The sequence below is a fragment of the Eutrema salsugineum genome, unplaced genomic scaffold, assembly GCF_000478725.1.
Source record: "Eutrema salsugineum unplaced genomic scaffold, Eutsalg1_0 scaffold_3, whole genome shotgun sequence".
Taxonomy (NCBI): domain Eukaryota; kingdom Viridiplantae; phylum Streptophyta; class Magnoliopsida; order Brassicales; family Brassicaceae; genus Eutrema; species Eutrema salsugineum.
This window is the reverse complement of record NW_006256756.1, coordinates 9,253,903-9,271,353: the sequence shown is the minus strand read 5'-3', so window position 1 is coordinate 9,271,353 and position 17,451 is coordinate 9,253,903. Positions and strand designations below refer to the sequence as shown.

At 40.7% G+C, this 17,451-nt stretch overlaps 3 protein-coding genes across 5 annotated transcripts; 1 reads left to right on the top strand and 2 right to left on the bottom strand.

Moving 5' to 3' along the window:
* Positions 1-6,963: 6,963 nt before the first annotated feature.
* On the top strand, positions 6,964-9,819 carry LOC18014391 (calcium-dependent protein kinase 4). The gene is made up of 7 exons (XM_006397121.2): positions 6,964-7,501; positions 8,252-8,395; positions 8,480-8,632; positions 8,715-8,830; positions 8,898-9,065; positions 9,146-9,370; positions 9,464-9,819. The coding sequence occupies exons 1-7, from the start codon at positions 6,964-6,966 to the stop codon at positions 9,623-9,625; spliced, it is 1,506 nt and encodes a 501-aa protein (XP_006397184.1). The 3' UTR covers positions 9,626-9,819.
* An 847-nt stretch (positions 9,820-10,666) lies between these two features.
* Positions 10,667-12,743, bottom strand: LOC18014402 (uncharacterized membrane protein At4g09580). Of its 2 annotated transcripts, none has more exons than XM_024154259.1 (4): positions 12,350-12,743; positions 11,475-11,745; positions 11,219-11,383; positions 10,667-11,128 (listed from the first exon to the last, which is right to left on the bottom strand). In XM_024154259.1, exons 1-4 carry the CDS (start codon positions 12,643-12,645, stop codon positions 10,997-10,999), a joined length of 864 nt encoding a protein of 287 aa, XP_024010027.1. In that variant the 5' UTR covers positions 12,646-12,743; the 3' UTR covers positions 10,667-10,996. The 2 variants fall into 2 exon arrangements, with proteins under 2 accessions (XP_024010027.1, XP_006397182.1); XM_006397119.2 differs by having other exon boundaries at positions 11,213-11,383; positions 12,350-12,741.
* Positions 12,744-13,186: 443 nt separating this feature from the next.
* Positions 13,187-16,824, bottom strand: LOC18014401. 2 transcript variants are annotated; one of them, XM_006397117.2, is made up of 12 exons: positions 16,710-16,824; positions 15,875-16,288; positions 15,441-15,760; positions 15,276-15,353; positions 15,086-15,188; positions 14,893-14,981; positions 14,648-14,759; positions 14,525-14,578; positions 14,387-14,435; positions 14,195-14,295; positions 13,983-14,101; positions 13,187-13,666 (listed from the first exon to the last, which is right to left on the bottom strand). In XM_006397117.2, the coding sequence occupies exons 2-12, from the start codon at positions 16,274-16,276 to the stop codon at positions 13,303-13,305; spliced, it is 1,791 nt and encodes a 596-aa protein (XP_006397180.1). In that variant the 5' UTR covers positions 16,277-16,288; positions 16,710-16,824; the 3' UTR covers positions 13,187-13,302. The 2 variants fall into 2 exon arrangements, with proteins under 2 accessions (XP_006397180.1, XP_024010146.1); XM_024154378.1 differs by having other exon boundaries at positions 16,625-16,794.
* Positions 16,825-17,451: the final 627 nt, after the last annotated feature.

Below are 17,451 nucleotides of genomic sequence, written 5' to 3'. Positions count from 1 at the left end.
TCTGGCGCTGATTTGCTTCTTCAAGCTCCCGCTTCTTCTTCTGGTGTTCTCTTAGCCGGGGATGCTTCGTCCCTTCTGGATTCTCAGTCTGTGGGTCTGAAGCACCCCGTTTCGGCTGTCGAGGTGGTTCTCCCTCCGTTACCCGCATCTGTTATGGTTTCGCCGCTGGTTGCTGAGAAGTCATCTCCACCTTCGGATTTGGCTCCTTCCGAGACCTCGGGTGGTTCTTCTAAGCTTTGGGCTTCTAATATTAGCTCTTCTATTAGGAATCTTAAGAAGATGGCTCCTCCAACCGTCGTCGAGGATGGAATCCCATCTGTTTCTGCTCCAGAGTCCGTTCTTCTTCAGCCGTTTGACGTGTGGAAAGATCACCTGGTTGCGCAGTTCCATGGGTCTCCTCCCTTATGATACGATTGAGATCATTTATTTACATCGAGAATTATCAGGGGCGTATTTCGATCAAGCAATATTCTGCTCGCACTTTTCTGATCTTCATCCCTTCGGAGGCTACTCGCAAATGGGTGTTGGATGTGGGGTTCTGGCAGGCTGGTAACTGCGCTTTCTCGGTATTTGCATGGTCTCCATCCGTCAATCTTGCTCTTCAACCACTCACCGAGGCTCCAGTTTGGGTTGTTCTTAGGAATGTGCCGCCTCCATTGTTCTCTTTTGAGGGATTGAGTGTTATTGGATCTGCTATTGGAGATCCTTTATACACGGAGCACCCCAAGCTTGTGTGGAACTCTTTGGGTATGGTAAGATTAAGGTCTTGATCTCTCTCCGCAAGCAGCTTCCTGCGTCTGTTCGGGTTATGGATAAGATGGGTAACTCTGTTATCGTTGGTGCTGAATATCAGCGTATCCCTCCTAAGTGTGGTTCTTGTGGTGAGTTTGGCCACCTTCCTCTTCGTTGTCACTTGGTGGCGGTCAAACCGAAGAAGGTTTCTCCGATTTCTGCTTCTGTTGTAGTCTCTATCGATCCTAGGCCTACTTCGGCTAAGACGGTTTCCCTCCTGCCACGGCTTCCGCTCCTAATGTTCCTCCCCCCTCTTCCAACTTGAAACCCCCCCTGAGTCGGGCCAATAGTTTGCCTCTTCTTCCCTGTGTTGCTGGTGATCCCAGGTTGGCGAAGTCGGATGGATGGTCTGTGGTTAACAGGAAGGGTAAAGGGAAGCTGGTTGACCCTCCGGTCTTGTTTCCTCGGGCTGTGTTGCCTCCTCGTGGTGCAAGTGCCCCCTCCTCCCCTTTGCGTCGGGGGGTTCCTCTTACTTCTTTTGGCTTCTCTGAGTCGTCGTGTTCCAAAGAAGTTGTGTTTCAGCGTTCTAAGCATATCCCTCCTCCAGCTCGTAGCTCTTCCCCCTCTCATGAGGTTTCCCTTACATCTTCCATGTTTCATGAGGAAGAGGATGGGATTCGGTCTTCTCAGCTTCGCCTTCGGGCAGAGGTAGATGATGCTCTCTCATCGGATCCGTTGAATCTTGCTTCCAGATCAGCCAGAGCTCGTAAACGGGTCAGGAGGAGATTGAGGGAGATGTTGTCTTCCGAGGACTCTGGTTCTTCTCCTTTGGTTATTACCACAGTTTCTCTTTCTGGTATTTCTGATAAGTCTGCGGTTGCTGTGTCTAGGGGATCCTCGCGTTCGCGGATGGTTCCGGATACAGTCGCTTAGTTTTTTGGTGCTCCCCTTTTTTGTATCCCCGATGAAGATTTTTTGTTGGAACGTAAGAGGCCTGAATGGTCGTAATAAGCAGCTTGCGGTATCTCGGTGGATGGCCATTAATAGGCCTATTGTAGGGAGTTTTTTGGAGACGCGCGTGCGGGAAGAAAATTTTTTGGAGACGCGCGTGCAGGAAGAAAATTTTTTGGAGGTCATGTCCCGCTGCACTCCAGGTTGGCATTTTGATAATAATTATTCTATATCAGCTCTTAATGGAAGAATAATTGTGGCATGGGATCCTGCATTATCTCTTATTGTCTATCTCAAATCGGACCAACTGGTTCTTTGTGGGGTGTTCAATCCGGCCACCAATCAGTCTTTTTCAGTTGGTTTTGTGTATGGAAAGAATGTAGAAGGTGATCGAAGAGCTTTATGGTCTCTATTGCAGCAAATTGCTTCTTCTCCTCTTATTTCTAATTCTTCGTGGCTTGTTGTTGGAGATTTCAACCAGGTCTTGCTGACTTCTGAAATGTACTCTCTTATTCCATACTCTGTGTCCGTTCACGGAATGTTAGAGATGCAGTCATGTTTTTCTTCCAGCGGCTTATTAGACTTGCCTAGCAGAGGTTGTATCTTTACATGGATGAATCGCCAACCAGCTAATCCTATCTCTAGGAAGCTGGATAGAGCCCTTGGTAATGAAGCCTGGTCGGATTCTTTTCCCCTTTCTTCGGCGGTTTTCGATGCTCCAGGTCCTTCCGATCATTCTCCGTGTCTGGTTCACCTCTCAAATGTTGAAGTTCGCAGGAAGACTCCCTTCAGATTTTTCTCTTTTCTTACGACTCACCCGGAGTATCATGATCTCATTTCGGAGGCATGGAATGATTCATCTTTTCAGGGTCCTCTGATGTCGACTTTATATAGAAGGTTGAGGGATGCTAAATATTGTTGCCAAGCGTTGAATCGCCGGAGTTTCAGTGATATCCAGCGCAGATCTAAAGAAGCCAAGGATGCCCTTGAGGTTGCTCAGAATCAGGTTTTGGCTAATCCTTCGCAGGCTCTCTTTGTTTTGGAGCAGAAAGCTAGGAAGTCTTGGGAATTTTGGGCTGCGGCTGAAGAGTTTTTTTTCAGGCAAAAATCAAGAATTCGTTGGTTGATGGAGGGTGATCTGAACACTCGGTTTTTCTTTAGGTCTGTTCGAGCCAATCTTTCGAAGAATGTTATTCATTACCTTATGGCGGATAACAATGCCAAAATCTCTGATACGTCTCAGCTGAAGACTATGGTTGAGCAGTATTACTTTTCTCTTTTGGGTTGTTCTAATTCCGCTGTTAGACCTCTCTCAGTTTCTCAGATCAAGGATCTGCACCCGTTTCGTTGGAGTGACAGTTTATCCCAGGCCTTGTCAACGGTTCCTACTCCTGATCAGGTTAAGGCTGTCTTATTCTCTCTTCCAAAAAACAAAGCGCCTGGGCCCGATGGGATTACGGCCGAGTTTTTTACGTCTTCTTGGGAGCTTGTTGGTCAAGATGTTGTCTTGGCGGTCCAAGACTTTTTCCTTAATTCGAGGTTGCTGGGGCAGGTCAACACTACTGCTATCTCTCTCATTCCCAAGAGGATTGGTGCTGAGAGGCTCTCAGATTTTAGACCGGTATCTTGCTGTTCAACTGTTTATAAAATCATATATCGGCTTCTTTCTCATAAAATCAAGTTGTTTCTTCCTGATGTCGTTCAGAGAAACCAGGTCGGCTTTATCAAGGGCCGCTTATTATGTGAGAATGTGTTATTAGCTTCTGAGCTTGTCTTCGACTTCCATAAGCCTGGACCGACTACTCGCGTGTGCCTCCAGGTCGATCTCACCAAGGCGTATGATAGTATAGATTGGAGATTTATTATTAATATCCTTCATGCGTTTGATCTTCCACTGGTTTTTATAGCATGGATCAAGGAATGCATTTCCACTCCGTCTTACTCGGTTAATTTTAACAGCAAGTTAGTTGGTTTCTTCCCTGGGAAGAAGGGCTTGAGGCAGGGCGACCCTATATCATCATCTCTCTTCGATATCGCCATGGACATTCTTTCCAAGACCCTGGATAGAGCTGTTGATCTAAATAGGTTCAGACCGCATCCCTTGTGTTTGGACCCGTTGGTGACTCATCTCAGCTTTGCTGATGATGTGCTTCTCTTTTTTGATGGGACTTCTATGTCTCTTGAAGGCATAATGGATGTTCTCCGATCCTTTTATACAGCTTTTGGTCTCGCTATTAACCTTCGTAAATCGTTTCTATTCCTCGACGGAAATAACTCGTCTCTCACATCTTCCTTGGCCTCTCGGTTTGGATTTGCCGCGGGAGCTCTTCCTGTTCGTTATCTTGGCCTCCCTCTCATGACCAGGAAGATGAGTCCGACTGATTACCAGCCATTGATTGATCGTATCTCTCAACGCATCTCGTCTTGGCTGGTTCGTCATCTTTCGTTTGCAGGCCGTCTTCAACTGCTTAAATCAGTTATTCTGGGATGATTAACTTTTGGTGTACGGTCTTCCTGTTACCAAAGAAATGCATTTCTGAGATTGAGAGACTTTGTAACTCGTTTCTTTGGTCGGGAGCACCAAACTCTGCTCGTGGAGAAAAGGTTTCTTGGGAGTCAGTGTGCACCCCGAAGGAAGAGGGAGGGCTGGGACTAAGGCGCCTTGAGGCTTGGAACAAGGTCTTTGGTCTAAAGCTTATTTGGATCCTCTTCACCAATGCTGGTTCTTTATGGGTTTCTTGGGTGCATAAGACTTTGATTAGAGGCAGAGTGTTTTGGGATATAAGATCAACCGAGCGTGGTAGTTGGATTTGGAGGAAATTGCTTAAGTTGCGGGATCTTGCTCGGTCTTTCCTATGCTGTTCTGTTGTCTCTGGTTCTCGTGCTCTCTTCTGGCATGATGATTGGACCGACCTCGGTCCATTAATCTTTCTCACGGGTGCTAACGGTCCGAGAGTCACGGGTATTCCATACTCTGCTACTGTTGCTGATGCCGTTTGTGATGGTGTTTGGATGCTTCCGCGTGGCCGCCATCTCATATCGGTTTTACTTCGGGACATTCTCCCTGCTTCTCCGGAGATCGTGCATAACTTGGATGATATCTATCAGTGGCGCACCTCTCCTACTTCAGTTCCAAATGTTTTCTCTGCCTCTAAAACCTGGACGGCTCTAAATCTAGTAGGACATGTTGTTTCTTGGGATTCTTCGGTATGGTTTTCACAAGCTATCCCGAAGCATGCTTTTATTCTCTGGGTGGTTTTCAGGGATCGGTTACCCACTCGAGACTGGCTGAGATCATGGGGTTTGCCGGTTTCGGATACTTGCTTGATGTGTGATGATGCTTCGGAATCTCGGTCACATCTTTTCTTTGGTTGTAATTATGCATCTCAGATTTGGAGCTCGCTTCTTACTCACAGGTGTTTATCTCCTCCTCTCGCTCTAGATGATATTGTCTCTTGGGTCAGATCGGCATCATCTAACCACAGGATAAATGTCATATGCAAATTGGTTATTCATGCATCTATTTATGAGATTTGGAAAGAGCGGAATGCCAGGCTACACAGTGCCGTATCCAAGCCCGCGGCTCAGGTTGTCAAGGATATTCACGCTATCTTGCGTAGAAAGCTTGCCGGTTTAGATCGCCAAGCTGCCAGCCTACGCCCCAGTTCAGCCTCGAGTGAGGACTCGTTCCTCTCTACTTGGTTTGGTTACTTTCAGTTCGGCAATTCTCCAGCTCTCCAGTTTGATATTACCTTCTAAAAATTCTTATCTTATCTTCTTCACTCTCTTTTTAGCCTATCTTTGGATGCATTGTTTGCTTCTTTTTGGGGCTATGTTTACAAGCCGGGTTCTCATGTTAGAGCTTGTATTCTTAGCCAGTTTTTCCTTCCTCCTTTGCTCAGAAACGATGTACCTTTTGGCAATGGGAATGGTAAAACCCTAGTCTCCAATAAAAGTTAAAGTATTTAAAAAAAAAAAGCTCATATTTATACAGGGGAATGGTAAAACCCTAGTCTCCAAGACAGATGGCATCATCAGACGGTAATATCAAGATCTAAGGCTGAGAATCGATTGCATGTTTTGATCTTGTCTCCTTCACCCATACAAGTCTTCACAACATTGTCCTTTTGTTCCTTTTGTGCAAACACTCTGTTTTTGTGACAGAGTGAGTTAGCCGTTAAAAGCATTTTATCATTTAAAACCGTATTGAGTTTTTGTTGCTTTTGGCCCAACAGTCCTAAACTTGCACTTCTTGAAGCTTCGTCGTTTTGACAACGAGAGAGAGTTTCTGATGCATTTGCAGGCTTTGATTCTCCTATACAGATCATTAAGATCGCTAGCCTTGTTGCTCTCATGATTGATACACAAGTCGTTAACTACCAAATTATCGTTTATAGTATTGCACAAATTAAAAAGGAATGTAATTGACACAGTCCTTTAAAAAAAATGTAATTGAAAGAGTTGTCTTCACGATGATGAAAGTTGGAACTTGTGGTCGTGCAGTGCAATAGCCGTGTGAACTCAACCCACCATGATATGAAAAAACTAGTTCTTGTCCATTCGCTTCGCTGGCACGTGTGCATGCAAGTCGGTCAATTGTTTATATTTTTCACCTTGCACATCCCTTTCTCTGTTAAAATATAGATAACCCTTTTGTTTTTTGTTTTTTTTTTTTTGTCTTAAGATAACCTTTTTGTTAAGGAAATTAAAAGCAAACAAAAAAAATCATGTTATGAGCTATGAAATTATCTTTTTTTTTCCTTCTATATATTATAAATCTTTCTTTAAAATCAAGATTAATCTTTTTGAAGTGTTGGAAGTTCTTACCATTTTTATCTATAATAATTAATTAAAATAACTAAACCTTACCTAGGTTTGGATTTGTACGTGTATGTAGGATCATGATTTTTTAAATAATTTTTGTGATATTTTATGTTAATGAAATAATTATTGTAAAAAATATGTGAAAGTAGAACCTATTTCGTTATACTTTGGCGCGTCTCCTAGTCTCTCAGTTGATTTTTCTTATCGATTCAATTTATTGTGTAATAAAAGAAGTTGGTAAGAAAATTAATGTAAATCAAATAAAATGGTCACCGTCACGGGATAATTAAATAGCAATAATACAAAATAATAATATAATTGCATTGTCAAACACGGAGAAGAAGAATGAAGTGAAGGGTGCGTCTCGTCTCCTCCTCCACTCTTAAACAAAACAAAGAATCCATCATCGTCTTTCTTCTTCATCTTTCGAAATCCAAGATTTGAGAAACAAGAAAAATGGAGAAACCAAACCCTAGACGACCTTCGAGCAGTGTTCTTCCTTACGAAACACCCAGATTACGAGACCACTACCTCCTCGGCAAGAAGCTAGGCCAGGGCCAATTCGGCACAACCTATCTCTGCACAGAGAAATCATCAACCGCTAATTACGCCTGCAAATCAATCCCTAAACGCAAGCTCGTGTGCCGAGAGGATTACGAGGATGTCTGGAGAGAGATTCAGATCATGCACCATCTCTCCGAACACCCAAACGTGGTCCGGATCAAGGGTACTTACGAGGATTCTGTCTTCGTCCACATTGTTATGGAGGTTTGTGAAGGTGGAGAGCTTTTTGATCGGATTGTTTCGAAAGGGCATTTCAGCGAGCGTGAGGCTGCGAAGCTGATTAAGACCATTCTTGGTGTTGTTGAGGCTTGTCATTCGCTTGGTGTTATGCATAGAGATCTCAAGCCTGAGAATTTCTTGTTTGATAGCCCTAATGATGATGCTAAGCTTAAAGCTACTGACTTTGGTTTGTCTGTCTTTTACAAACCAGGTCCGTTTTCTTCGATTTCATCCTTTTGATAAGAATCTGGGAAATGGGTTTGTCTTAGTTTGTTGATTGATTGGATTCTTGATACTCTGTTTCGTTTGGTTTCTTGACTAAAGAATGGTTCGAAAATCGGATTTCTTGATACCTTGTTATCTGCTGGGTTGCTTGAGCATTGTTAGGGAAACATTGTTCTTCTTTTGACATGTTTTATTTCCTTAATTAGGCTTTGACATTTCGTTTCTTGATCCAAAAAGTGGGTTGACTCTGTTGAAAATCGGATTTCTTGATTGCTAGAGTTCTATGGTTATGTTATAGGGAACATATGCTTATGCGTATGCAGAGATAACTATAGAGCTAGAATGTGTTTCTTCAATTCACTGCTTACTAAATTTCGCCAATTTTGTTCACAGCTTATATTGCCGATTGATTTTCTTCTTGCATACACTGTTCAAGAAATGTTTCGTTTTGGTATCTATCTGCAGGATCTTGTTGCTTGAGCATTGTTAGGGAAAAATTAATCTTCTTTGGAAAGATTTGGTTTTCTGAATTAGACTTTGACATTTGGGTTCTTGATCCGAAAAATGGTTTGACTTGGTTGAAAATCGGATTTCTTGATGTCCTATCTGCAAGTTCGTTAGAGTTTTATGGTTCTATTATGTTTATGCAGAGATGCCTCTAGAGCTAGAATGTGTTTGGCCAATTCCACTGCTTAACAAATTTTGTAAATTTTGTTGGTTTTTTTTGGCTCTTCAGGGCAGTATCTGTATGATGTAGTCGGAAGTCCGTATTATGTTGCACCAGAGGTTCTGAAAAAATGTTATGGACCAGAGATAGACGTGTGGAGCGCAGGTGTGATCCTTTACATCTTACTAAGTGGTGTTCCTCCTTTCTGGGCAGGTAAGTTTTATAAAAACAAATATCTTTGTTACTAACCAAATCAAGCACATTGCTTGTGTGGTTTATGCGACCATGTTCTTGCAGAAACCGAGTCAGGAATCTTTAGACAGATTTTGCAAGGGAAGATAGATTTCAAATCCGACCCGTGGCCTAGTATCTCAGAAGGTGCTAAAGATCTGATTTACAAAATGCTTGATAGGAGCCCCAAGAAACGCATATCTGCACATGAAGCATTGTGTGAGTTTATTTTGTAATGATTACTGTTTCCCTCTCCTCTGCATGTATTTCGTTCTGATGTTTTCCTCTGATGTTTGTTTAGGTCACCCGTGGATTGTTGATGAACATGCTGCACCAGACAAGCCTCTAGATCCAGCGGTCTTATCGCGACTAAAACAGTTCTCGCAAATGAATAAGATTAAGAAAATGGCCTTAAGGGTAAGAACATTGTAGACTATTTCTTTCTCTTTCTTGAATCTCCAATCCCATTGCTTTTCTCCGTTAGGTAATCGCTGAGAGACTCTCGGAGGAAGAAATTGGTGGTCTGAAGGAACTGTTTAAAATGATAGATACAGACAACAGTGGAACAATCACCTTTGAGGAGCTTAAAGCAGGTCTAAAGAGAGTAGGATCTGAACTAATGGAATCAGAAATCAAGTCTCTTATGGATGCGGTATGTTCCCAAAAAACATGAGCTCTCCTTTAGAATCACAAGATTCTAAGAGTCACAAGGCATAAACTGTGTTTTGGCAGGCGGATATAGACAACAGTGGGACGATAGACTACGGTGAATTTCTAGCAGCGACACTACACATGAACAAGATGGAGAGAGAGGAGAATTTGGTGGTTGCGTTTTCATACTTTGATAAAGACGGGAGCGGTTATATCACCATTGACGAGCTTCAACAAGCTTGCACAGAGTTTGGTCTCTGTGACACTCCTCTTGACGATATGATCAAGGAGATTGATCTTGACAATGTAAGAAGAAAGCCCCTTCATTATCTATATACCTTTTTCTCTTGTTTCTTAGTGAGTTTGGTTCTGATGATGAGAATGTGCGGTTTGGTTTAGGATGGGAGGATTGATTTCTCAGAGTTTACTGCGATGATGAAGAAAGGAGATGGAGTTGGAAGAAGCAGAACGATGATGAAAAACTTGAACTTCAATATAGCTGATGCTTTTGGAGTTGAGGACACTAGCAGCACTGCACAATCTGATGACACACCGAACTGATTATAGTATCTATGTATACTTTTTGGAATTGAGAAGTGAGAGCCCAGAAAGAAGAACTGAATCTTTTCTCTCTTTCTCTCTTTTTGTTTTTTGTTTTTACAGTTTTGTAGATGAGCAAATTTCTAAATTGTGTTATAGCATGGGATATTTTTGCTTCATATTTTGGATATATAGGACTTAACTAAGCTCCTGAGATTCTGTAGACATTCCAAGTCAAGAAGCCATATGTCCTAAGCTCACGTTTCTTCATAAGCTCACGTTTCTTCAACTGCAAGTTACTATATTTACTTTACTTTTTTGTGTTTTCTTTAATCTGTTAAAGTTTCCAAGTTGGTTTTTTCCATTTTCTTTAGATCTCCATTTATTGACTGGCTAAATCTTCTTAGTTTCACTTTTTTTTTTTGGCTAAATCTATTTAATTTTGTCTTGATTCTTAGTGACTTGGGTCGTAAGAAGTTAAAACTTCGGTTAACCAAACCGAACCGAGCCGGTTTTGTTACTGTTTAAACAAAGTTTTCTAGAAGGTTACCGAAATTAAGAAATTTAGTTTTTCCTTTCCGTTAAATTCGGTCATTTTTAGAAAAAAATCGCTTATTTTCGATTAATTTTAGTTAAATTCCGGTTATTAAGCGAAATTTTAGTTAAATTCCGGTTGTCAAGCGAAATTGATTAATTGATATACACCGGTCTAATTTTGGTATAATCCGGTTATTAAGCAGAATGAAAAAACAATTAACCAAAAATCTCGAATAACCGAACTCAAATTGAACACCTGCCGATCGGTTCAGCCAAGAGAAACGAAACCGACCTTAAAATCTCGGTTTGGTCCTGTTCGGTTTCCTCAGTGTTGGGGTTGCGTTTAAGTTTCCTCCATCTAGATTCTTCAATTTTCGTTAATTCTAATCTGCTGATCGTTCTGAACCAAGGGTTACTTGTTCGCACGTCGACACATACTTACATTGGTAATCCATGTCGTGACTAAATTATTTGATAAGATGGATTGCGCTCTTTTGGTCAAAGCAAGAACTTCAAACATTTACATAATCATGTTGCTACAAAAGCCTATTGGCTACAGAGTCAGATATTTCCGAATCAAGATTCAATATACAAAGCCAATCTTGGATTCAAGACTCAGTGAACTAGCTAGACAAGCACTTAATTACTACAAAGGGAATGAGAGACTGCAAAGAAAGGATTTCGAATCCACGATAAACCAATCAAAGCCAAAGTTAGCGGTTTAAAGCTCTGTGGTGTTTCGGAAGCGATCTTCTTCTTTAGCTCGAGCTCATAAACACCTTTGAAAATCCCGGCATGCAACAGTATATAGTGCTGCTCATCAATATATCTATAAATATTCATCTTCTTCAGTATTCATTCATATACTCTCTTTCTCTTCAGCAGAGCAGGGAATATGGAGATGGATCCAATAAGGAACAACACTGACAAAGTCTTGAAATCATACAGATCTTTCACTGATCTGAGATCTCCAAGAGCCAGACCAGCCTGTATACATGAAGTAAATGTACAACGTTAGCCTGTTTCAATGTCACAGAACCGCAAGAAGAGATCAAAACTAGAGAGACTCACTCTTACGGTGATGTATGAAGCTGGCATAAGGCCGACTAAAGTTGCTAAAAAGAAGACGTGAAAGGGTATGTCAACGATTGGGGATGACAAATTAATGAAGAGGTTAGGCAGTGTTGGTGTTATCCTTAAGAAGAGCATATAGTTAAGCAACTTATCTCTTCTCTTCGAAATCTGAATCAAAGCATTACAAGAATTTCAAGGCACTAATCCTTCAGAACAAGAGAGCTTATTAGAAGCTGATTAAACACAAGAGAGAACTTACCTCGGCTTGGAAAAACCTCAACTTCTCAGGCCACAACCAGCAAACCAGCGGCCTCCCGACCAATTTCGATAAGAAGAAACAAGAACACGCACCGGCTGTTGCATTGAGGACAACAAGTACAAAACCTCTAACCACGCCGAAAAGAGCTCCAGCAAGCAATGACATAAAGATTGTTCCAGGTATCATGAAGGTTTGCATGAAGATATATGTAGAACAGTAACCTAGAATGAATCGTGCTTGGTACTCACTTGCATATGACCCAAGATTATCTCTGCAATATGTTCAAGATCAATGTATCAGCAAATAGTTGAGTCCAAGCAAATCACACACATCAACAAACCAGTTTCTCATACAAAAAGGAAAAACATGTCTTTAAGCTACTGATTTGTTGCTCTCTAAACCAATTTCTTTGCATCTTGGTAAAGATCAGAACTTTTAAATTTGGGGTTTAAACTAGGATACTGAAAAAGCTTACCATAATACAATGGAAGAGAAAAATCAGACAAAAACATATCTTTTAAGCTGATTTGTTGCTCTCTTAACTAATTTTATGCATCTTGGAAAAGATCAGAATTCAGAACTTTCAATTTGGTGTTTAAACTAGGATCCAGAAGTACCAACATTTTGAGTTTCTACCTACCATATCAAACTAAAGGAGAGAAAAATAATACAAAAACATGTCTTTTAAGCTGATTTGTTCCTCTCTAAGCCAACTCTCTGCATCTTGCAAAGATCAAAACTTTCAATCTGGGGGTTTTAAATTAGGATCCAAATTCAAGAGAGTACTGAAAGCTAAACATTTTTTGAGTTTTTCTACATTAGGATCAATCAATCTACTGAAAAAAAAACCTAAAAGAAGAAGAAGCAAATCTCACTTGAGCAATCGGAGATCGGAGATAGTTCTGGGTAGCTTGAGCTTCCCGTATTCAGCGGCGGGCATGGTGAGGTAAATAGACAAAAGTCCAGTGGTGAAGACGAGGAAGACGGTGGAGAAAACGGCGAATTCCCACCGTGAGAGCGGAAATCGCTCGGATTTGCTGCGTTTACCCGTCGATGAGTCGTCGCTGAGGAAGCCTTTAGCTGCTGCCGACGATGATGCGGCGGCGCTTTCTTCGTCCTTCACAAGAACTCTTCCGCCGCCGTCACCGGTTAAATTACGAGGTGCCGCCATTACTGCAATGCTCCCGCAGGAAACCCAATTCGGAAGGAATTGAATTGAATTGAAAATTGAACAAAAGTTTTTAGCTTTCTTCTTTTGTGTTTCGTTTTCCTACAATTTATATTTGTTTAGAAAATTTGTGCAATTTCAGACGCAAAACACTCGAAATTAAATATCTGTAAATTAATTGCAAATATTCTTTTGTTAAAAGTTAAAACGTAGTTCGTTAAACAAGGAGCCCTCCACTTCATTCAGAAGTTTCATTTTAGTACTATATGTAACTAGTTGAACAAGAAAAATTATACTCCCTCTATTTCATAAAGAGTATTATTTTAAAGTTTTATTTTTGTTTCATAAAGAATGTCATTTTATATTTTTAATACAGAATTTTAAACAATATTTTAGTTTTAATTCTATTAATTTTAATATATTAATTAAAGAAAAAAATTATTTAATGCATTAATAAAATACAAAATAATATTTTTAATAATTTTCTTAATAAATTTGAAAAATGTGATATTCTTTGTGAAACGGAGGAAGTACAAATTAAAAGAATTTTGAAGACAAGATTTTCTATTGTAAATTAAAGAGTGAAAAAAATGCAAATTTGTATACATTAGTCAAATCAATTTACTGCAATACATTTCTCATACCAAAAAACAAGCGCCTTCAAAGAAAGCTTCTTTGGAAACTGGCAGAAGAAAACTTGGAAGCCAAACCTTCAGCCATACCATCAGAATCAAGTTTCACATTCTGTCTACCAGCGGTGAGATCGTTCTCACGGTCCCATGGCTTCCACGGATGTTTCCCTACCCACTCATCCTTATCTGCTTTCTCTCTGGAAGAAGACGATTTCTTCTTCTTCTTCAGACGGCTTGAAGATGAAGAAGACTCTTCCCTGTGCTTCTCTACCAATGACTTTGATCTTTTCTCTTTGTTGTATTTGTCCACAAGGTCTGCATCTAGGCTTCTTTTCATATTCTCCCCTTCGTTTGAAGCAAGAGCAGTGGCCTTGTTGTATGCCTCTAAGTAACTGCAACAACGGGAAAATCAGAGAGATTTGATTAATGAGAGGGATCTCTATTCTCAACTAAATATGCCTAACCAATCTGCAGTATAGCCTTATAAATACAGCTCAAACTAAGTGCTCTCTAACCAACACACAACAATTACAATCTGCTAGATTCGGTCTTAGGCTAATTATAGTAGACCTATAGCTAAAGTTTGCGCAGCTACTTCTTTCAAAATAAACCTAATGTGGTATTTGGCTTCCTCACCATACAACCTCGTGGATCAGAAATGTAGTTTACAAGTGCTAGCGAGAGGTTGAAATATATGTGTGTACTTACTTCATCTTTGCTCTTTCAGCTTTGTCCATAGGAGTATCAGTCCAGACAGTAGTGTCTCCGCGTCCTTCTCTAGCATTTCTGCTAAATGTCGTGGTTGATTGCTGCACAGGCACCCCGACCTGCAAAAGAAGAACCACAGATGAGACTGAAAATTTGATGACTAAAAAGATAAACTAACAAGCGTTTGTGACTCAAATGTGGGTCTCTCTCACCTTTCTCTCAGGAGGAAGGGTCGTCATCCACTCGTCTCTTTTAGGTACAGGTTTGACTTCCGTTGCCGCCAGCAGCTCTGCATCGCCTTCCATTGATATACCTGCAAACCCGAGAAAAGACTCAATTACTATTTCAGTCCATAAAGGCCAAGGACATTAAGGAGCATGCATGACACCATGACACATCATCACCTTGTGATCTTCTCCATTGTGCTGCTTCTTGCATTGAGCGTAATTCAACCTGCAGGGCAAGTACACCGTGTCTTTTTAAATCATACCAACATATTTTTCACCAAACATTACACAGATCAATTCCGCGGAATTACAAACCTTAAATGCCTCCTGTTCCTCCTTAAGTTTAATCTTGTCATCCATTGCTTTTCGCTGCATAACACAATACATTAGAGAGAATATTGACAAATTAATCAGATAGTTAATGTTCATTCAACTCACCTTTTCTGGATCTTGTAATTCCTTGAAAGCTTTATTCAGCAGAACGAATGCTTGCTGGGCTTGGGGATGAGAGCATTTGTCAGGGTGAACTAGAAGAGAGAGCTTCCAGTACCTACAGACCAAAATTGTCTATATCAATCATGGAACTAATTACATAAACTTGAGCTGATTATATGATTGAGTGCAGATATTTAGCGACTAATAATCAAATTTTCTTGATTCCAAAAGTGTAACAGAAACCACACCTCTTCTTCATATTATCAGCAGCCATATTGTGATTCACTCCTAAAACATCGTAGGGACTATTAGCTTCAGCTTCCATGATCCGTGTCACCTGCTTACGAGAGGAGTATGAGTTGCTACTCTTAAGGAATAGGTTATCCACAAACTTTGAAACCAAATGATTGTATTTGTAATGCCAGAAGGAAGACTAATAACCTCTTCGAATCTCTCTGCCTCGTTTGAGGATGCTACTTCTGCAACAACAGCCGGTGGAGCAGGTCCTATAAAATATTCTGAATCTTCTTCTAGCTCAGCTTCTCTAAAGCATTATCAAAAAAATACTTATCAAGAAAAAAGTCATTCCATGTAATATGATAAACGTGAACTGGTAATCAATTAAAAGCACCTGAGTTCAGCTTGAGCTTCTGTTAGCTTTGCCGCTGCAGCAAGTAGCTCAGCCGATGGCATTGCAGGTCCAATCACCCTGCAATCAAATTATAGCACCATCATGTTTGTTGTCAAGAGACAATTTTAGATCTAATCATTCAAAGCGTGAATAAGCATGAATCACCTTTTCTTTGGACCAGCAACATCATCTGCTGCCAGAACGTTTTCATCTGCCAATCCCTTTTTTGTCTCATCAATCCCATTTCCAGTAGCAGTTGCTTCTGTTTCCTTCGAAGAGGCAGTCTCAGCTTCTTCTTCACCACCTTTTATAAGATGTCCCACCAAATCTAACGAAGGAGAAGCACCTGGTGGTAACAAAAAGACTCTATCCCCACGTTCTTTCAACTTCAAAGATAGAAACAGCTTCTTCAACCGCTTCTTCAAAGCACTTTCCGAAATTCCCTTTATATCAACCGCTTGTCCATCATCTATCATTTTCAAAAGCTACAAAAGAAAGAGCATAAAGATCACAGAGTCATTAAACGCATCCTACTAGCAATGATTTTGGATTCACCTCAATTTCTACTACTCAAAAGCAAAGCTTTCTCGAATCATTACCTGTTTCAAATCATTGGCAACATTAGGGAACTCCAATAGCATCTCCTTCACCACAGTTTCAGGCTCATCCCGTGAGCTCTCTGGATCAGACATGGATTCAGAACCGGAATGAGACTCGGAATCAGACTCATAATCACGCTTCTTCTTCGCCCTCTTCTTCCTATCTTTCCTCTTTCTCTCCCTCCTCTCCATCTTCTTCCTCTTCTTTTCCTTTTCCTTCCTCCTTCGCTTCTCTCTCTCATAACCACCGTCACTTTTCCGCCGCTCCCTTCGCTTCTTCCGCCTCTTTCTAGAAGACGAATCGGACTCATCGGAGCTGTACGAAGAATAAGACGAAGACGACGATGCCGAAGATGGAGTTTCATCTTCCGAATCAGTTTCTCTCTTCCTATGCTTACCCATTTCGTTCAATCCCTGAAACCAGATTCCAAAAACGATCATAAACCCTAGAATTCCGATAGTTGAAGAACCATGAATCCTCAGTCACCACATGGAAACGTGAATTGAGCGGAGCAATCAAGACCCAAAAACTAAAAATCGAAACTTTTATCATAATAGAATTGATAATTGAAGAACCAACCACATGGAAACGAAAATTGAGCTGAGCAACAGAAACTAAAAATCGAAACTTGGAATCATAATAGAACTTGATAACTAAAGAACCAACCACACGGAAACGTGAATTGAGCGGAGAAATCAAGACCCAGAAACTAAAATCGAAACTTGAGAATCATAATAGAATTGAAGTACCTCCAAATAATCTATGTGTACAAGGAAAACGAAAAGCAGAGGCCAATAAAAACCCTAAATTCCCGTTTAGACGATTTCAACTTACAAACGACACGAGCTCAAACAGAAACCTTCGAATCTAGCGATGGCGACAAGGTGTGGCAGAGATGATTAACACTGAGATTCAGGTTTACGAGCTCTACGGTGATGGAAGATTATTTACGAAAGGAAAATTCTTGAGAAGGTGAAAGAACAAAATCTTTCTCATTCTTCTAAACCGGAAATATTCAATGGTTTACGCCAAACCAACTAATTGTAAAGGCAATTAAATTACAAATTTATGATCTAACCTAAGTCCGCATAAACAATGTCATATACATCTATCCAATAATTTTCTTAAGCACCATCCATGATTTCTCTGAGGGCCTCCCCTCAGCCCGCAAGCTTGTGCTTGCAGCCTTTATTCGTATATATTTTTGATCGTCCACCAGATTAGTGAATGTTAAGTAGTCTACTGGTCAGTGCTTCACATGGCACACCAAAAACTGCAATTTGACTCTCCTCTTTGTCTCTTTTCACTACTTATTGTTTTCTTTACTAAAAATGGCCTTCTTTTTTTTATCGCTTCCGCCTTTTGGATTCTGGACTGGCTCTGATCTCTCTCTCGCATAAAACAGTTAATTCCTATAAAGATCGATTGATCTCTATATCGATTGAAAACTCGAACTCAGTTATGTGATGCAGGATTGATTCCATTTATCTGCCAACATACTATGTCTTCTATAAAATCATCATATTATCTGGTTGCATTGTCGGATTGGCTTCAAATGAAAGGTAATTATTGGTTC